Genomic DNA, 17982 nt, shown 5'->3' with positions numbered 1-17982 from the left:
AACAATCCTTAATTCAGGTGAAAGAGAATGACTCTTACGTTGTGGGGAGCCTCTATCCCAACCAGCTCTGCTGATACCAGAAGGGCTTTCGGATCAAGTGTCAGCCTCTCCAGCCTAAATAATTCATGCCAAGGCAAGGAGGAGTGCTCCCTTCTCAGGAGTCTGTCCCTTTAAATCAGGTCTGGAGCTTCCCAGTTCTGGAAAAAAAAAAAAATCCAGAACAAAACAAACCTATAAACAGCTCAGCCCTGGCCCCTTCTGAGACCCCCACTCCCTGCTGCAAAATCTGCTCCCGGTCTCACAAACCCTCCTACCCATTCAACATTTACAGGTGAGGTACCCTGGAGGGGAGGAGGGGCAGCTGATGGTATCCTACAACCCTAAGGTCCTGAGACCCAGAACAGCCTAGAGGGGGTACCAAGGTGCTGGGGCAGGGAGGGGACAGCAAAGAGCTGAATCACCACACCCACCGGGTCCCCGGGGCCTAGGAGAGTGCTTGGGGGAAGAGTCCAGCCTGGTGGAGGAAATCAGATGGAAGAACTCCCGGCAGAGCAGCCAGTGACTTGGGGGGAGGAGGGGTGGAAGGAGGAGGGGATGTCGCTGACTTCCTCGGGGTGGATGGGGTGGGGTGGAGAACACGTTGGTCTCCCGGGACTCGCAGGGGTGTTGACCGAGCCAGGCCTGATGTAACTGGGGTGGCAGAGAAGGGGGCTGAGGCTAGGGATTTCCCTCACTCCTAGCACAGCCCTCTCCTTGATCACAAGGATAAGGTAGAGGCTGAAAAATGAGGAACTTTCCCAGCCCACCCCTCATCCCTGCCTGCGCTGGTTGGAGGAGCCCTAAAGTCCTCCCCCCAGATTCTCGGCCGGTGATGCTGACCCACCTGCCTGCTCTCCCTAGCCCGGCCCCACCCCACCTCACACATTCCAGAGAGGGAGGGGGGAGGTACCAACCTAAACGCGGGGGCTACGGGGAGATGAGGGGGAAATAAGTCAGAACCTCGGAGAGCCAAACTTCTCAGCAGTCCGGGAGCCCAGAGGGGGGAAGAGGAAGAGCAGCGGCCGAAAGCCCTGGTTCTCGGGAGCCTCCCACCCCGCCTCTCCGCAAGGAGGGCACGGAGACACCGCCGGGGGCGGAGGAGGAGGCCGGGAGGCGGGGAGGGGGGAGGCAAACCCTGCCCACTCGGCTCTGAGCCCAGAACGCCGCGGAAGTCGGAGGCCGGTGCGCAGGGCGAAGAGGGCACTGGGGGCGGGGGGCTCCGCTCCCCGCCTGACCCCTCTAGCCCCAGCCAGGAAAGTGAAGGCTCCTCGGACTATAGAGCCAGCGGAAGGACCGACCACAACCGCCGGGCGCTCCCGATCGAGGACTTGCCCCACCCGCCCCCCTCCCCGCCCCCAAGGGGCTCCGAACTCACTGGTGAGCGCGGCGGCCCGGGCGCTGGATGCGAGGGCAGCCGTGATGGCCCCGCGCGCGGGACAGCCGGAGCACAGGGGCCCGCTGCTGCCGGGGCTGCTGCTCGTGGCAGCGGCGCTGAGCCGACCCGCCGCGCCCTGTCCCTTCCAGTGCTACTGCTTCGGCGGCCCTAAGCTGATGTTGCGCTGCGCGTCGGGCGCCGAGCTCCGGCAGCCGCCGCGGGACGTGCCACCCGACGCGCGCAACCTCACCATCGTGGGCGCCAACCTGACTGTGCTGCGCGCGGCCGCCTTCGCCGGCGGGGACGCGGACGGGGAGGAGGCGGAGGCGGAGGCGGCGGGCGGCGTGCGCCTGCCGCTCCTGACCGCTCTGCGCCTCACGCACAACAACATCGAGATGGTGGAGGACGGCGCCTTCGACGGGCTGCCCAGCCTGGCGGCGCTCGACCTGAGCCACAACCCGCTGCGCGCCCTGGGCGGCGACGCCTTCCGCGGGCTGCCCGCGCTGCGCTCCCTGCAGCTCAACCACGCGCTGGCGCGGGGCGGCCCTGCGCTGCTGGCCGCGCTGGACGCCGCGCTCGCCCCGCTCGACGAGCTGCGCCTCCTGGGCCTGTCGGGCAACGCGCTTAGCCGCCTGCCGTCCGCTGCGCTGTGCCGGCCGCGCCTGGAGCAGCTGGACGCGCGCCTCAACGCGCTGGCCGGCCTGGGCCCCGACGAGCTGCGCGCACTCGAGCGCGATGGAGGCCTCCCCGCGCCGCGCCTGCTGCTCGCCGACAACCCCCTGCGTTGCGGCTGCGCTGCGCGCCCCCTGCTGGCCTGGCTGCACAACGCCACGGAGCGCGTACCCGACGCGCGGCGCCTGCGCTGCGCCTCCCCGCGGGCGCTGTACGACCGGCCTTTCCTGGACCTGGACGAGGCGGGGCTGCGCTGCGCCGAAGGCGACGCCGACGGTCGCGGGGAAGAAGTGGAACTTGCCGGCCCGGAGCTGGAAGCCTCCTACGTCTTCTTCGGGCTGGTTCTGGCGCTCATCGGCGTCATCTTCCTAATGGTGCTCTACCTAAACCGCCGTGGCATCCAGCGCTGGATGCGCAACTTGCGCGAGGCGTGCCGGGACCAGATGGAGGGCTACCACTACCGCTACGAGCAGGACGCAGACCCGCGCCGCGCGCCCGCCCCAGCCGCCCCCGCCGGTTCTGGGGCCACTTGCCCCGGTTCGGGCCTCTGAGCTTCGCTTGTTGGGACTTGGGGGCTACCCCTGCCAGCTGATGACCTGTCCCGAGGCCGTGGGTATGAGACACCCGCGAGCTTGGGGCTTTGAGACCTACCCCTGACCCATCTGAGATCTTTGGATTATGGCATCTCCCCCACCTGGAGGCCCCAAGCTGTACCCCCCTCCCCAGCCTCTGAGAGCTGTCACCATCAAAGACCCAGAGACACTCTCTTCTGATTCCAGAAACCCCGTTCACCCATCCCAAGCTCTGACAGCCCTCCTGAACCACCAGAAGCCCCCTCCCCCTTTCAGCACTCACCCAGAGACCCTGTCCTTCAATCCGAAGGCCCTGGGACTGCTTCCACTACCCTGTGCTTTGAACCCAGACCTCTCAGCAGGAAACATCCCCCTAGACTACACTCCAGCTTGCAGCCCTCAGGTCCCTTCGAGGGCTCGGGGACCCTCACATCCCATTCTGGTCTTAGAAGCAGAGCAACCCCACCAGAAGTTTTCTGAGGACTTTGAGCCTTTTTTCTCGTTTCGGAGCTCTTAACTCTCCATCCTGCATAGAGACCTACATCCCGGGAGTCTGAGGGTTGGGCACCCTCCCCCAATCTGAGGATGTATTTCATACCACCCACCACCCCAGCTCTTGCTCAGGCCCCTCCCTTCTTTGGCCCAGGCTTGGGGTTCAGCTCTTCTCTATATCTCCCATCCCAGGGACAGGCACACCCCTTTATAGCCTTAGCGTGGAGCTGATCCTCAGCCTTTCCAACTTTTGGCTCTGATACCCTAATACTCAGTCCTTGTCCCCAATCTCAAACTCTCAGCTCTTCACCCCGGTCTGAGTTTCTTCCCCCTGCCCAAGTCTTAGGCCCTCAATTCCTCCTACATCCGTCGCTTGCACTCAGTACCCACACTGCCACTCACTGGCTCAGGGACCAGTGAGGAATGCATCCCTGGGATATGCCCAGCCCCCTTTCCTCTTCGGATGAGCTCTCTAGCCCTGCAAAACAGGCGCAGATGCAAAGCACCCCGCAGCCATACTAGCAGATCCCCATGGGAGATCCTGGAGGAGAGAGTCCTGGGGGTGCAAAGTAGATGGTCTGGCCTCACAACCAGGGTCACCTGACCATTGTGCCACAGAGAGGGGTGGGGGAGGTGCTCTGAAGGGCTGGGAGCTGCTGGCCACATGCTCTTTCCCACCCATATGACTCTTCTCCCTTGGAGAGTCCTCTCTGCCACCTCCCCACCCCTGTCCCCCCGTATGCCTTCTGGAAGAGGAAGGGAAAAGCCCTCCGGTCCAGGGTCAGAGCCTCAGCGCCCTGCCTTCTGCATGATCCCAAAGCACAACTGGTGAGTGGGAGGGGGCCCCCTCTCCCTGACTCCCACCCCCTGGGTCAGGCAGAATGGCTGGCCTGTGCTGCCTCTGCACACAGGAAGTCACCCTCCCTCAACATATTGCCTTGAGGCCTGCCTTCCCACCGCATCCTGGAAATCTGGATCTCCCTTGGGCAGTTTTCTATAAAGTCTGCAATAATCTCAGATACTCTGCTCTTGTAAACGGTGCCATGTCATTCCTGCTGACCTTGGGTCGTTAAAGGGAGTGGGAGGGGACACAGAGCAGTTTAGACCTTCCTGAGGTGAAGCAGTGACTCTTGATGTCTTCTCCTGGACTGTGGGAGAAGAAAAGGGCTCTGACTGTACATAGTAAGCTTGAGGCTAGACACATGGAGGGACTTCCCATTGGAATGGCATTGCTCTCCAAACCAGTTCGCTTTTTATGCTGAGACAGTGTTATCCGCAGCCAGGGTAGGGTCCTGCACTTCCTCTACATCCTCTTACCCTTCGGTTCCTCATCACTGCGGTGGGGTGGAGGGTCACGGGGGAGATGTAGTTGGACTGACAAACACTAGCATCAGATGAGGCTATTGGAAAAAATCCAGCTGCAGAGAATCAGAGGCAGTTAATTCAGACAGAGAAGAGGAGGAATCATTATTTGCTGCTTTGGCATCATCCCCTCTGTTGAACTACCTGGTACTTACTCCCTTATATCCTGTGTCACGCCACGCTCTCCTGGCTAGAGGGTTAAGACCTGCACCTTGGATATGTGAGAGGCTGAGAAGAGAGGTAGCCTAGCTGTGGGGGACATGGACAAAATAGCCCCTTGAGATATGTGGAACAAGGAGACAGGTGGGTCCTGGGCCAGTAGGGCCAGGATAAGAGGCTGTCTCCTACCTCAAGGTCCCCAGGCTGGATTATTTTACATTCAGGGTCTCAGAGCCCTAGAACCACATGGCAGAAGCCTAGAATTCTGGCATTTTAGAATCAGGGTTGTGTAATTCTAGAATTTGTGTCTTCTAAACATTGAAAGGGACCTCAGAGGTAACGTGGGAAGCCTCATAAACTGTGTCAACAAGGAGCACCCTCTCTCGAGGAGCTTACTCCCTCCCCTCCTGGGAGCATCCCTTTCAGTGCCAGAGAAATCTGCCTGGGACTCCCTGACAGTTCCAACTTTGCCCTGAGGCCAGGATCACACCTCACCCCAGGACAGCTCTTCACAGAGTGGTTGGCAGTGCACAAGCCTCCTCATCTTCTCCCAGCAAATTCCCTACCCCTTCTCCCAGTCATTCCTCGTGAGAAGGGGTTAAATTCTTTTGAAGCATTCCCATCCGTCAGTGACCTTCAAAGGGTGCTTTGCCAGTCCCATAGGGGAAAGTGATGTTCTCTCTAACACAGGTTAGAGAACTGTGTCTCTAACAGGTCACCCTGCCCATCCCCCCCACCCCACCCCCTGCCCCCGCCGCCCAGTTCCAAAGACGTAATGTAATGTAGCCTAAGACTACAGTAAGTCCTGGCAAATAAAACATGCTGCTATAGCTGTGGTACACTGTCAGCAAAAATCTTTGAGGGTTTTAGATGAGAGCTGATGCTAAGCTAAATATCAAATCAATAGTTGTCAAAAATCAACTAATTGAGTACCTAATGTATGCCAATTGACATTTAACCTTAGCGCCATTCACTGATTCCCATTAAATGTTGTCTCTGAGCAGCTTCCCTTCTTGTAGCCTGTCAGTGGCCTTTGGCTTTATGGAACTATCAGCAGGGCCCCAGGGCCCCAGCCTCCTCTTCAAATCCAGCCATTTTCTTAGTCTCTACTAAATACAACTTTGCCAACCCTAGAAAAGCTAATGACCCAGGGGAGAAATTCTATTCAATCAAGTTCTAGAGAAAAGAAGTCCCAGGAAACCATGAGAACTCAGAGTAAGGGCCCTGTACCCAGCCTAGGGAAATTTCTTAAAGTCACATTTAAGCAGGGTTTTGAGGGATGAGTAGGAGTTTGCAGAACAGAGAAAGATCAGAAGTATCAGCTGGTACAAAGGCCTAGATGCAGGAAGATCTGTTAGTCTGATAATTCAAGAAGACCATTAATGGCTGGGGGTAGCTAGGATGATATGTGTGGGTAAGATGGTTCTGTGTTCCCTCCATTCTCCACTGGGAGGAACTGGAGGGACTTCCGCCCTCAGAGGAGAAGTCAGGGAAGTGGGGAGGTGTGCTATGTGGGCCAGGAGACCTGCGTGGTTCTCTTACTTGTTCCTTCCTTCCGCCAATCCTTTTTGTGCCAGACCTCATGCTGGGCACAGGAGACAGAGAGGAGTCAGCTAAGCCATGTCCATGGGAAGCCAGAGGGATAGGGGGCTAAGGGAAGGGGCCACAAAGAGGTCTTGCAAGAAAAGGTGAGACGGAGGGGTCTGGCTGGCCCTCCCCTGACACCCTGATGTCACCCACTCACTGCAGACCCTCTCTCAGCAGTGCCAAGGACCCACAGAATGGTTAACCTCCCCCTCTAATCAGATGCTGTGAATGCTGCTGAAAGTTTGAGGTGGGCAGGTGACTGCAGGGGCCAAGTGCCAGTGGGGAAAGCTCCATCCAGGATGTGCCCTTAAAGAGCAGGTGGGATAGAGAGCAGTTAGAGAAGGAGAGAAAAGGTGTGTGACTGTCAGAAATGTGATACACATCAAGGCAGCCCTGCACCGAGAAAAACGTCAGACTTCCTGGGGTTCTGTGACCCTGTAAAAACTGAAATTTCCTTTCAAACACAAAGGGAAGCCACGATCACCATCTCCTTGAGAAGCCTTTTACTTCTGCGACCCCTTTCCTACCCAGGCCCCTCAGGTCTGGGGTGGGAATAAGTGAGGGCCCAGCTGGAGTCCAGAGGACTGGGTTTCAGTCTGAGCTCAGCATGACTTGCCACGTCATCTGGACCCTAGTCAGTCAGAAACATTGGTTAGGCCCTACTGTGTGCTGGGTGCTGGGGATTCAGCAGTGAACACAGCAGATCCGGCTTGTGCCTTTCTGGTTCAGTCCAACCCCGACTGTGGACACCCCCTGCCCCTCCCTGGCTCCAGGTTCCTTCTGTCAGGCCAGGGCTGGACTTGTGTCCTCCAGAGGCACTGCCTGCTCTCACTGAAGTTCATCTCCTTCTTCATTAAGTCTCTGCCTGGCAGACTCATGGCCCTAATTTACAGGCATGGCCTTTCCCGGACTGAGAGAAGTGACAGGGGCAGTTAATATTCCTGTGGTAATGAACATGGCTGCCTTCAGAGTCCCTGCCTTTGCCCCCCACCCCTCCCTCTCCACCTCCACCCTCTTCCCTCAGCCCTGCCTCACAGCGATTTGCCCGGGGATGGCCAGTCCCATGGAGACCCCCTCAACTAACCCTTCAGTGTACTGGTGGGGAAGTTGAGGCCCAGCGAGTACAGGAGCCCATCCAGGTCACACAGGGTGTCAGAAGCAGAGCAGATCCAGAGCTCAGGGTGCCCCCTGGGGCCATCCCTGCCCTGCTCTGGGTCTGAGTATCTGGCAGTGCTGCCCCATCTCCAAACTCTGTATCTCCAACCCTGTGGTCATTGCGTCCTGCGGCCAGGCCTGTGGTGACCTGGAGATAAGCAAAAAGCCAGCAAGGAAGGGGTGGTGAGCTCTCTTCAGCCTCCATCAGCAGCTTCCAGGAGGCCTCAGAGACCTGCTCCAGCCTCTTTCATGCAGAAACTCTGATGGGGGCTCCTTCTCAAGGGAAGGGGCATCTCTACCCCTCTCCGAGAGGAGAAAGGGGCTTGTTCTGGACCTGCAGGCTCTGAGGTCCCCCTGCATGAAACTCATCCTTCCTGAGCCTCTCCTCTCTGCTGAGCACCTGCTGAGGTGGACCATACCCGGCTCCTGTGCTCAGTAAAGATGGGGTCACTGTGATAATGGAGGCATGGGGGCCCCTAACTAAGGTGACCATCCAAACTAGGAAACTTTGGAGAGTGAAAGGGACCTCTATTAATAATTACACTGGGACAAGAATAAACTAGGACTGTACCAGGCTGTTGGGCCTTGGACTACAATGACTTTTTTTTTTTTTTTTTGCGGTACGCGGGCCTCTCACTGTTGTGGCCCCTCCCGTTGCGGGGCACAGGCTCCGGACGCGCAGGCTCAGCGGCCACGGCTCACGGGCCCAGCCGCTCCGCGGCATGTGGGATCTTCCCGGACCGGGGCACGAGCCCGTGTCCCCTGCATCGACAGGCGGACTCTCAACCACTGTGCCACCAGGGAAGCCCTACAATGACTTTTGACAAGACTTGGAGGAGAAAAGAAAAAGTGCCAGACTGCTAGACTAGCTAGTCTGCCAGCTCTAGATAACTAATACACTCCCTGTCCTTGCCCCTGTCCTCCAGCCATGCTAAACAACTTCCTGAATGCTACTCTCTAGCCACACCAGACTACTCAGATTTTAGTAACAGAGCCCAGCTAGCTATTCCAGGCCCCATACCTTTGCTCACACAGTACCCTCTGCCTGGGATGCCTTACCCCCAACAGAGAGCAGCAGGACAGCTCAACGGTCCCCTCTGCTTTCCCGACCTCACCCTCTTCCTCCTGTCGCTGGACCCCCCAGACCTTCATTTGGACTGATTTGTTTTCTGGGCCATTGTCTGCACCAGACCAGACACTCCCTGCAGGGGCTGGGCCCAGTTCCCTTTTGGGTGCCTGACCCTGGTGCACAGAGATTTCTGAGCACCGCACCCCACAGAAATCCAAAGCGCAGGGGAAGAGGCATCACGCAGGGCTCGTGGCCTCCCTCTGCTGCACGTCTGGTGCCCACTCCCTTTAAGTCCCACAACCTCTCACCTTGTTGAACTGAGGCTGCAGTTATAGAAGATGCCTGCATGGTCAGCTCCTTGTTACTATTCAATAAAGTGAGAGAACAGAAAGAAAATGCAGCTTTAGAATATGTAATCATGTAAAACATAACTTATCTTTAGCTTTTAGACTTTGACTTTTTCATACAATTATAGCTTTCTGGCCCTCCATTTGGGATTCTTGTCCAGCGTCCTATCTGGGCAACATCTGCCACTGGCTCAGCCTGCCTCAGCCTTGGTTCCTTGACCCAGGGAGCTATAGTGACATCTATTGGCCAATTTGTGTGAGTGGAACCAGTTTTAACTTTATTCCATGCACGCGCCATCTGCTGGTGAGCATGGGAATATTCCTTCTTTCATTTAGTCAAATCCATTCAGCAAATATTTTATAAAGTGCCTACTATGCGCCAAGCACTATGCTAGGAAGAAGCTGGCAGTTGTTCTAGGCACTTTACATATATTAACCGATTTTAGCCTGATGACAATTCTATGAAGTAGGTGTTATTATTCCTACTTTACAAATGAACAAACTAAGACAAAGATGAATAATTTGCTCACTGCTAATAAAGGGGTCAAGTTGGGGTTAGAACTCAGATCCCATGTGCTTGCACCAAGAACAAGTAAATAAACAAGTAAGATACCTCTTATGAGGGAAATAAACAGACTGTTGTAAGAGTGATGGGAAAGGTTGTCCTTTGAATGGGGTAGTCAGGCAGGCCCCTCTGAGAAAGTGGCTTACCCTGAAGAATGGGAAGGAGGAGCTCTGCAAACCACCTAGGAAAGATCAATCCAGGCAGAAGAAACAGCGAGTGCAAAGGTTCTGAGACTGAATATTCAAATATTGAGTGGGAGGCCAGTTACGACCATTCTACCCCTAAATACCTCTCCAATCAGTCCTTCTTCTGCTTCCCCACCTGGTCCCAACCTCTACATCTCTCAGCCGGATCCCTGTCCCAGCTTCCTTCTTGATCCTTTTGCCTCCAGCCTTCCCCTCCGGTCCATCCTCTGCAATGCAGCCAGAGTGATCCTAAAAATGCATGAATCTGATCCATCTCACTGCCCTGCTTAAAACCTGTCCCACCGTCTTCTGGATAAAAAGCTCTTTGGACTGATTATCTCTAACCTTCCTCCCCATGGCTATGGTCTGCTCCCATCTCCTGTTAGCTCTTCTGGTTCCCTTCCTTCTAGCCAAACCGAAGTCCTCACAATTCCTTGAAGGTCCCAGGTTGTCTCACCGCCTGGGGCTTCCCATGGGCCACCCCTTCTATATGGAATGCCCATAGCCTCTCCTCACCTGCTTAACTGCTTCTCATCCTTCAAAACTCAGTTGAAGCAATTCCCTTTCTAGGAAGCTTGCCTTATTTCCTACCCCACCCGCCCCTCTTTAGTGCTCCCATGGCACGCCATGAGTATGTGTCAGCCCCCATCGCCGATATCCCTCAACATCAAGTCCAAATCTTTTTCGTCATGTCTTACATTCCTGTGAATTCATGAGGTCCTTGAAGGAAGGGATTGTCTTATTAATCTTTGTGTCTTCAAGGTCCAGCATAAGCCCCAGCAAATGGTACATGCCCAGTAAATAGTTTGCAGTTTGTGAGCTATAGATTATTTAGTTTCTTTTTTACCTTTTTTTTTTTTTGCTTTTTATTGAGATACATATTTGCATAGCGTAAAAACCCACTCTTTTTTGGCATACAGTTTATTTTGACAACCAAGATATGGAACAGTTCCATCACCCCCCAAAATACCTCCTGCTGCCCCTCTGTAGCCAACCCTTCCTCAACTCCAGCCACTGGCAACTAGTGGTCTGTTTTCCATCCCCATAGTTTTGCCTTTTCCAGAATGTCCTATAAATAGATGCATACATATTTATCCTTTTAAGTCTAGCTTCTTTCACTTAGCATGATGCATTTGAGATTCATCCTTGTTGTTGTAGGTACCACTAGTTTGTTCATTTTTATTGCTGAGTAGTATTCCATTGTATGGCTGTACAATAGTTTATCCATTCACACTAGTTGAAGAGCATTTGGGTTGTTTCCAGTTTTTGAGTTATGAATGCATCCATTGTTAACATTCACATACAGGTTTTTGTGGGGACATAACTTTTCATTTCTTTTGGGAGTGGAACTTCTAAGTCTTATAGTAAGTATCTTTAAACTTATAAGAAACTGCCAGACTGTTTTCCAAAGTGTCTGTACCATTTGGTATGCCCACCAGCAGTGTGTGAGTGTTCCAGTTCCTCCACACCCTCACCAGCACTATTTATAGGGAAGAACAATTGGATAGCCTTTGCACCTTTTTGGAAAATCAGTTGATATATACAGGTCTATTTCTGGATTCTGGAGTTCATTCCATTGATATAGGTGTCTATTCTTTCACCACTACCACACTGTCTTCATTACCGTAGCTTCATGGTAAGTCTTGAGATCAGTTAGTAGGCAACTCCAATGTTGTTCTTCCTTTTAAAAATTGCTTGGCTATTCTAGTTCCTTTACCTTTCCATATAATGTTTAGGATCAGCTTGCCTACACATACAAAAGAAAAGAAAAAATCCTGCAGAGACCTTGATTTGGACTGCACTGAATCTATAGTTAGTTTGTAGAGAATTGACATCTTCTAATCCATATTGAATCCATATTCAATATTGAATCTTCCAAACCATGAACATAGTACATGTCTCAATTTGTTTAGGTCTTCTTTGATTTCTTTCATCAGTAGTTTGTGCTTTAGAGATGTACATAGAGATTATGCACATATTTTGCTATTTATACCTAAGTATATTTCCTTTTGGGTGCTATTGTAGGTGGTATTATCTTTTTGTTTGGCATTGTCTTTTAAATTTCAAGATCCAGTTGTTTGATGTTACTATACAGAAGTATAATTGATATATATATATATATTTTTTTTTTTTTTTTTTTTTTTGCGGTACGCGGGCCTCTCACTATTGTGGCCTCTCCCGTTGTGGAGCACAGGCTCCGGACGAGCAGGCTCAGCGGCCGTGGCTCACGGGCCCAGCCGCTCCGCGGCGTGTGGGATCTTCCCGGACCGGGGCACGAACCCGCGTCCCCTGCATCGGCAGGGGGACTCTCAACCACTGCGCCACCAGGAAAGCCCCTATAATTGATTTTTGTATACTGATCATGCATCCTCATTGATCATCCTCTTCTTCTGGTTCTTTGTATGTTATTTTAGACTGTATCCTGGACACTGTGAATGTTATGTCGTGTAGACTGTGGGTCCTGTTATAATCCTTGATAGGACGTTGATTTTGTAGTTGTTGTTGTCGTTGTTTCAAGAGGTTATCAACTGATTTAGTTTCAGACCCAAAGTTGTCTGTTGGGTGGTGGGTGGTTCTAATCGCAGCACAAATCCACAAGAGAAAAGAGAAATAAAAGGGAAATCTACCCCATGCAGGTTACTTCTCCAAATTTTTACTCCCTGGACCATTTGCCTGCTTTTGTTTAATTTTCAGAGTCATTAGGTAGTTGTGTTTTGTATTTTTGTCCAGGGTTTTTATGTAATCAGTAGGAGAGATAGGCTGTAGTGGAGTTACTCTGTTTTGGCCAGAATTTGAAACTCCTACACAATTTATTTTGATTTGCTGAAATTTTTAAAAGCTAAGACAAATGAGGTCTCAGAACACCATGAAGACAGTGACAGGAGAAAAGCTCAAAGCTAAGAGGTAACCGCAAAGACCTCTTCCATGTTTAGAGCCTTGTTTAGGTGTCAGGGTACTCCTTCTAAATTGTGGTATCCAGGACAATAGGATTATTTCTGTTTTTTGGATGAGAAGATTAAGGAAGAGCTGGTGACTTGCCTATTTGGTCTCAGATCTAATCCCCTGACCTTCTCCTGCTCTGTATTGCAGAGCATTGACCATTGCAAACTACATTCCCCAAGATTCCTTGAAAACTAACTTTTAATTCGAGTCTGCCATTAGGAGGGTAGAAGGAAAGGAGAAATCAAGAGTATTTCTCCCACCCTCTTGCTTTGGGCAGCATCCCAGGAACAGAGGTTTTTCTTCTATGGTCTGGATTCTTCAGCTACTCTCTCCCTCAACAGCCCTACTGGGCTTCCCTGGTCCTTAGCTGCGTAACACCACCTCCTCTCCCTTGTCCTTCCACCCTACAGATGGTAGTGATTTCCTATTGTACCTGGGTTGCCTTACATCCCATTTGCCCTTTCAACTCTTGCAACATTTTCATAACCAGTTTCTTTGATTAAATTCCTGCTACTGAAATACTGGCATAGGCTCTGTTTATCTGGACTTGGACTGATACAGTCCACGTGGGAGGGCAGAATCAAAGCTCTAGCTCATGTCTCCTGATTCAAATGTCAGTGTCTGCCCATAACCCTTCTCTGCCTGGGAGCATCAGAGGAAAGAGACCACCTTCTGGCCAACCCGGAGGGCAATGCACTGATCTAAGTTGCACATTATTCTATAGGAATGTAAAAAAAAAATGGTTTCACACATATGACCAATGTTCTAGGAAAGCCTTCAGCAGCATCTTCCTTTCGTGTTAATACGATACACTGTCATTTAGGACTCTGAATCTTCCTCACCTATATCCCCACTGCTCCCATGTGTTCTTTTGGAACAGGCAGTGGGTAAGTCATGGAAAACTGAAGTGACTTCGGGGAGACCCAGCAGAGCAGGAGATGAGAACTGAGTAAGAGTGAGGGCTGGGACTGGGACAGGACTCCAGCTGAAGTGGTCAGTGGTGCCAAAGAGAAGGTGGGATGGCTTCACCCCAGGAGCAAACCAGGGGTCATGGGATCCAGTGGTGTCTGAGAGGGATCAGAGGTTTGGCAACTTCCCCAGGCCCAAAGGCTGGTAAATGGCAGCGAGGGGAGGAGAACGGGGTGAGCAGCCAGGTTGGAGTTGGGGTCACCACCTGACCCAGCTAGTCCAGGGCAGCAGGGACAGCTTCTGCTGGTCTATGTCCTGCCATGGGCTTATGAGACAGAAATAAAAGCACAGCCAGCATCTGTCATAAAAGACCTTTAATGGTCTCCTATTTATGGTTCTATTTTTCATTTGTCCTGTTAGAGTTGAATAAACCGTAATAACTTATCTGACGTAATAAGGAATGCCACAGGTACAACAGATAAACCTGGCAGGTGGCCCAGGAATAAGGGTGTCACAAAAGAATCACTTAACAGAAGGGCGACAGACCTGGAGACCAGTCTCCTCCACCTGTCACTCCTCACACCCAGGATCCACACACAGTACCAGGCTAAGTGCTGGCTCCCATTGGAAAGGAAGACGCAGCCCCCTCCCCCGGCATCTGTGGCTAGACCCTAACACTGAGCAGAGATGTCCCAGGAAGACGGTTCATCCAACCATCATCCCCCGAGTGCTCCTGGATCTCCAGGGCAGGCCATGACCACACCCCGAATTTGTGAGCCCCCCTTCATACCCACCTCTCCCATGACCCTTGCAGTAATCCCATTGAGGTGGGCAGAGCCGGGCACTATCTCCATCTTACACAAGGGGAAACTGAGGTCAGGTTCCCAAGGGCACACTCAGACTGAACACAGAATAGCATTGGGCGCTCTTTCTCCCATGCCACGTGGCTTGTTGTGCCCCAAGTCTCACATTTCCACCTGGATGCCCTGGGTGGGGGCCAGGCAGGATGCTGTGCCAAGGGCCGGTCCAGGTCTCCCAAAGTGCCCACCTCTTAGTCAGCCCCAGTGAGGGACCTGGGCAGAGGGGCAGACCAGCAGGAAGAGGATTTGGGGGACTGGAGGTAGGGAACCAGCCTCTCTTCAGACACCCGCTTGTTGCCCACACATTCAGTTGACCGCAGATGTGGGAATGGAATCCTATTAGAATTGCTCGAGGGAAATTTGCTGCTTAAAGGGTCTCTGGAGGATTCCTGCCTTCATAGGAGGGACTTTTGTCATAAAGTCCTCCCTTGGCATTTCTTTTACTAAAGCTGGCTGTATATAAAGAGGAACCTAACTCTAGTTTCTCTTCCCACCACGCTGTCCCTCTGCCATCTCATGGGCCTGGGCCAGGGAAGTGGAGTGTCACATTGGGGCACAGACACAAGTCCTGGAGTGGGGCTGGGCCTCTTTGCTTCCTCCATGGTCCCCCACAATGCCTGGGCCAATATCAGGGCCAAGACACATCCTCACAGCACCAGGCCCCCGCCCAAATGAAACCCAGGCCAGAGCTTCAGTGGGGGTGGGCTAGAAAACCATCAAATGTGTGTGTGTGTGTGTGTGTGTGTGTGTGTGTGTGTGTGTGTGTGTGTGTGTGTGTGTGTGTGTGCGTGTGCGCATGTGCGTGTGAATAAGCAAATGCTTGGGCCTGGGTCTGTGACCCAAGTTCCAATACAACGATACTTTGTATTGGAATACTAGAGTCATTCCAACAGGAAAACCAAGAATAGAAGCCGGGCTTGCTGGTCTAAGATCAAACCTCAGAATGGTGGTTTGAAGAAGTTTTTCTTCAAAAGAAAGTTTAAAGGTGAAACCTCAATAGGCAAGACAGATAAAAGCAGAGTTGTTCTGGTGGAAGTGGGAACTGGGGGGAGGGCTGGAGACCTATCCTTTGCCTCCACCCCCATTCTCCCACCTTAGCAGCCCCTGACAAAGCTCTGTGGCACACCAGGGGTTCCACAGCACCTGCTTTGAAAACCAGTGTGTCAGAGTCTACGGGTCATGGGTCCTGGGTATCTGTGCTTTGACTTCCCTTTCGGGGTGAAGAGTTGGGGGAGAGTGATGGGGGGAGGATGCTCCCCCTTCAACGGGCCTCTCTTGAAGCCACTGTGCAGTGAGCCTGCAGGGGAGTGGTAGAGGTGGGGATCCTGCCCCATGGGTAGGCCATTCCAGATCTGGAAGGAGAACAAAAGTGATGGAGCTGCCTGGGCCAGGAAAGCAAAATGCCAGGCCCAATGCAGGCTTATGCATGAGAGTCGAGGGAGTCTGTTTTGGTCCTTGTTGACTTTAAAAACCGGAACAGGTATAGGCCTATGTCCATGAGACCCTGTAAGAGTTCAAGATTGGGGCCTAATGCCTTCCTCTGGGATGGGTGGAGGATGTCCAGCCCCCAGTCGCTGGCAGGAGGGAAGCTGCCTTTGTGGGCTGCTGAAACCACCGGGGATGCGTCAGCTGGGGCTCAGATCTCAGCGTAAGAGGCCTGGGTTATCCCCGGACCCAAATCCCTCCCAAGTGTCACCAAGAAGCGACAATTGGCAGCTCTGGTTGATCCTGGAGGGGATCTTACACTTTGAAGGGAAGGGGCAGGCAATTTCTATTCCACTTCACCCTTGGGGTTCTCTAGTAGGGTAGTGGGGGGGTTAGCACCCCTGGGCCTGGAGGACGAGGCTCTCCCTAACTTGGGATCAGATCCAATGCTTCCTGGCCTCTGACACCAAGGTGTGCCCCCGCCCCCCCCAATCCCGGACACAATCCATGTCCAGTCTCTCTGTCTGGGTTGCTGGGACCACTGCCTGGAGACACAGCATTCCTGAATAGTATCTGAATTTCCCTCTCAGCTGGGTCACCAAAGCCAAATTGGCCTTGTCTCATCCTCGTTGACCTCTCCCTAAGTGAGATGGGAGCAAGAGATGAAGATGGTGGGAGGGTTCAGCCAGCGGCAAACTTCCCGTGTGACCCGGGGCTACTCCCCCGCAGCGGCAGGGCCACAGCCTGGGCAGCCATGTGCATCTTAAAGAGCTGACTTTCATCTCCTCTGGGCCTCACAAGTTCCTTGAGTTGGGCGGGAAAGGGATGGCTGTCTCATTTTACAGTTAGGGAAGCCAATCCCAAGAGGCTGAATGAGTTGCTCAAGCTCCTCAGCTGGGTGGTAACGGCCAACAGGGAGAGGCATCGTGGACTTGCAGGCCAGGGTGCTCTTCACTGCACCATGTGGGACCAGCTTGTCAGCAACTCCCCCAGCTGAACCAAGGCCCCAAGTGAGCTCACTCTCAGTTTGTCTGGGCTCTGAGACTGAGAAGGCCCGTGGAGTCCAGCCAAAGAACTCTGTCCTTATCTTCACGGGGACTGAACTCTTCTCTCGGTTTTAAGGCTGAGGAAGTCCAGCTGGCCCTCTGCCTGCAGACTTTCACCCCGGGCCATGCTCTCCCTTCCTGCCCAGACTGCTATCTACATGCCACCCGCATGGCCCACTGCAAAGTCTCAGTGTGGAGAGGCATGGTCAGCACAGGCTCCAAATGTGTGGACAGAGAGAGCCAGTACTGTGGGCTGGTGCCTGGAGCCCAGTGGGGCTCCCCCACCCCCAGTTTCACTCCAAGGGTTCCCCTGGACAGGCTGACTCCAGATGGAGAGGGGCCCTGCAGAGAAGAACTGTCATGCTTGGGGGCTGCAGCAAGGGCGGGGTCTGGAGCCCACCAGAAACTTGGAAAGATGATCTGGATGTTCTTTCTCTCAGGAAGAAGCCTGAGTGTCCCACTGGGCTGCAGTGCATGACTGTGCAGAAGGGCGCCCAGCCCAAGGGCAAGTGGGGCTAAACTCCAGCCTGTGACCACTCAAGAAGCTGTGCAGTCCAATGTGCGTTGAATCCACCTGGAAGGGACACCATTTCTAATTCACATCAAGGCACTATACAGACTAGCAGCAATCATTGAGCCCTGAATGCAATGGCCCCCTCACTACTTCCCGTAAAACTTTCCCTTGACCATGAGCTTCCTGAGGACAGGGGCTGAGACTGACCCAACTCTGTGTCTCCAGTGCTCAGCACCAAGCGGAGAAGTCGTCAACCAAGGATGGTTAAGCCAAATTCAAATGAACTTGACCACTGCCCTTCTGCAGCCCTGGGCCCAAAAGTAAATAAAAGGCTAAATGGGCCCATGATGCTTCTTGCAGCTGGAGAAATTTCAGTTCAACACTGGGATAAACCCAAAATGGTGTGATTTTGAGGTGGAAGGAGGTCAAGAAACCAGCCTGACAAAGCTTTTGTGTGACCGGGTTAGGGATGGGGGAAGAGGTCTATTTGTAGGCAAGTGATCACCCCAAATCCTAAAGGGTCTTATACCAGCCCCAAAGATTCCAGAAGACAACCCTGAAGAGCATATGCTTGCCATGCATTGTTCCAACAACTCATTAACTCTCCAGCTGCCCAAATGAGGTACAGACTGCCCAGCAAGTTCTGGGAGGGGCTGGATGCAGCTGGGACCCCAGAACTGGCCATGGGTGTGTGACTGCCCTAAGC

General features: G+C 53.2%; 1 protein-coding gene across 1 annotated transcript; it reads left to right on the top strand.

The window, feature by feature from the left end:
• The first annotated feature begins 1327 nt into the window (after positions 1 to 1327).
• On the top strand, positions 1328 to 4146 carry TPBGL (trophoblast glycoprotein like). Its single transcript, XM_024131727.2, has one exon. The coding sequence runs from the start codon at positions 1459 to 1461 to the stop codon at positions 2635 to 2637; it is 1179 nt and encodes a 392-aa protein (XP_023987495.1). The 5' UTR covers positions 1328 to 1458; the 3' UTR covers positions 2638 to 4146.
• Positions 4147 to 17982: the final 13836 nt, after the last annotated feature.

This window comes from Physeter macrocephalus, chromosome 16, assembly GCF_002837175.3.
Source record: "Physeter macrocephalus isolate SW-GA chromosome 16, ASM283717v5, whole genome shotgun sequence".
Classification (NCBI taxonomy): domain Eukaryota; kingdom Metazoa; phylum Chordata; class Mammalia; order Artiodactyla; family Physeteridae; genus Physeter; species Physeter macrocephalus.
This window is presented reverse-complemented; position numbering and strand designations above follow the sequence as displayed.

What these genes read in the sequence shown, in the direction of transcription:
- TPBGL (XM_024131727.2), top strand. Translation starts at nt 1,459, where the DNA reads ATGGCCCCGCGCGCGGGACAGCCGGAGCACAGGGGCCCGCTGCTGCCG.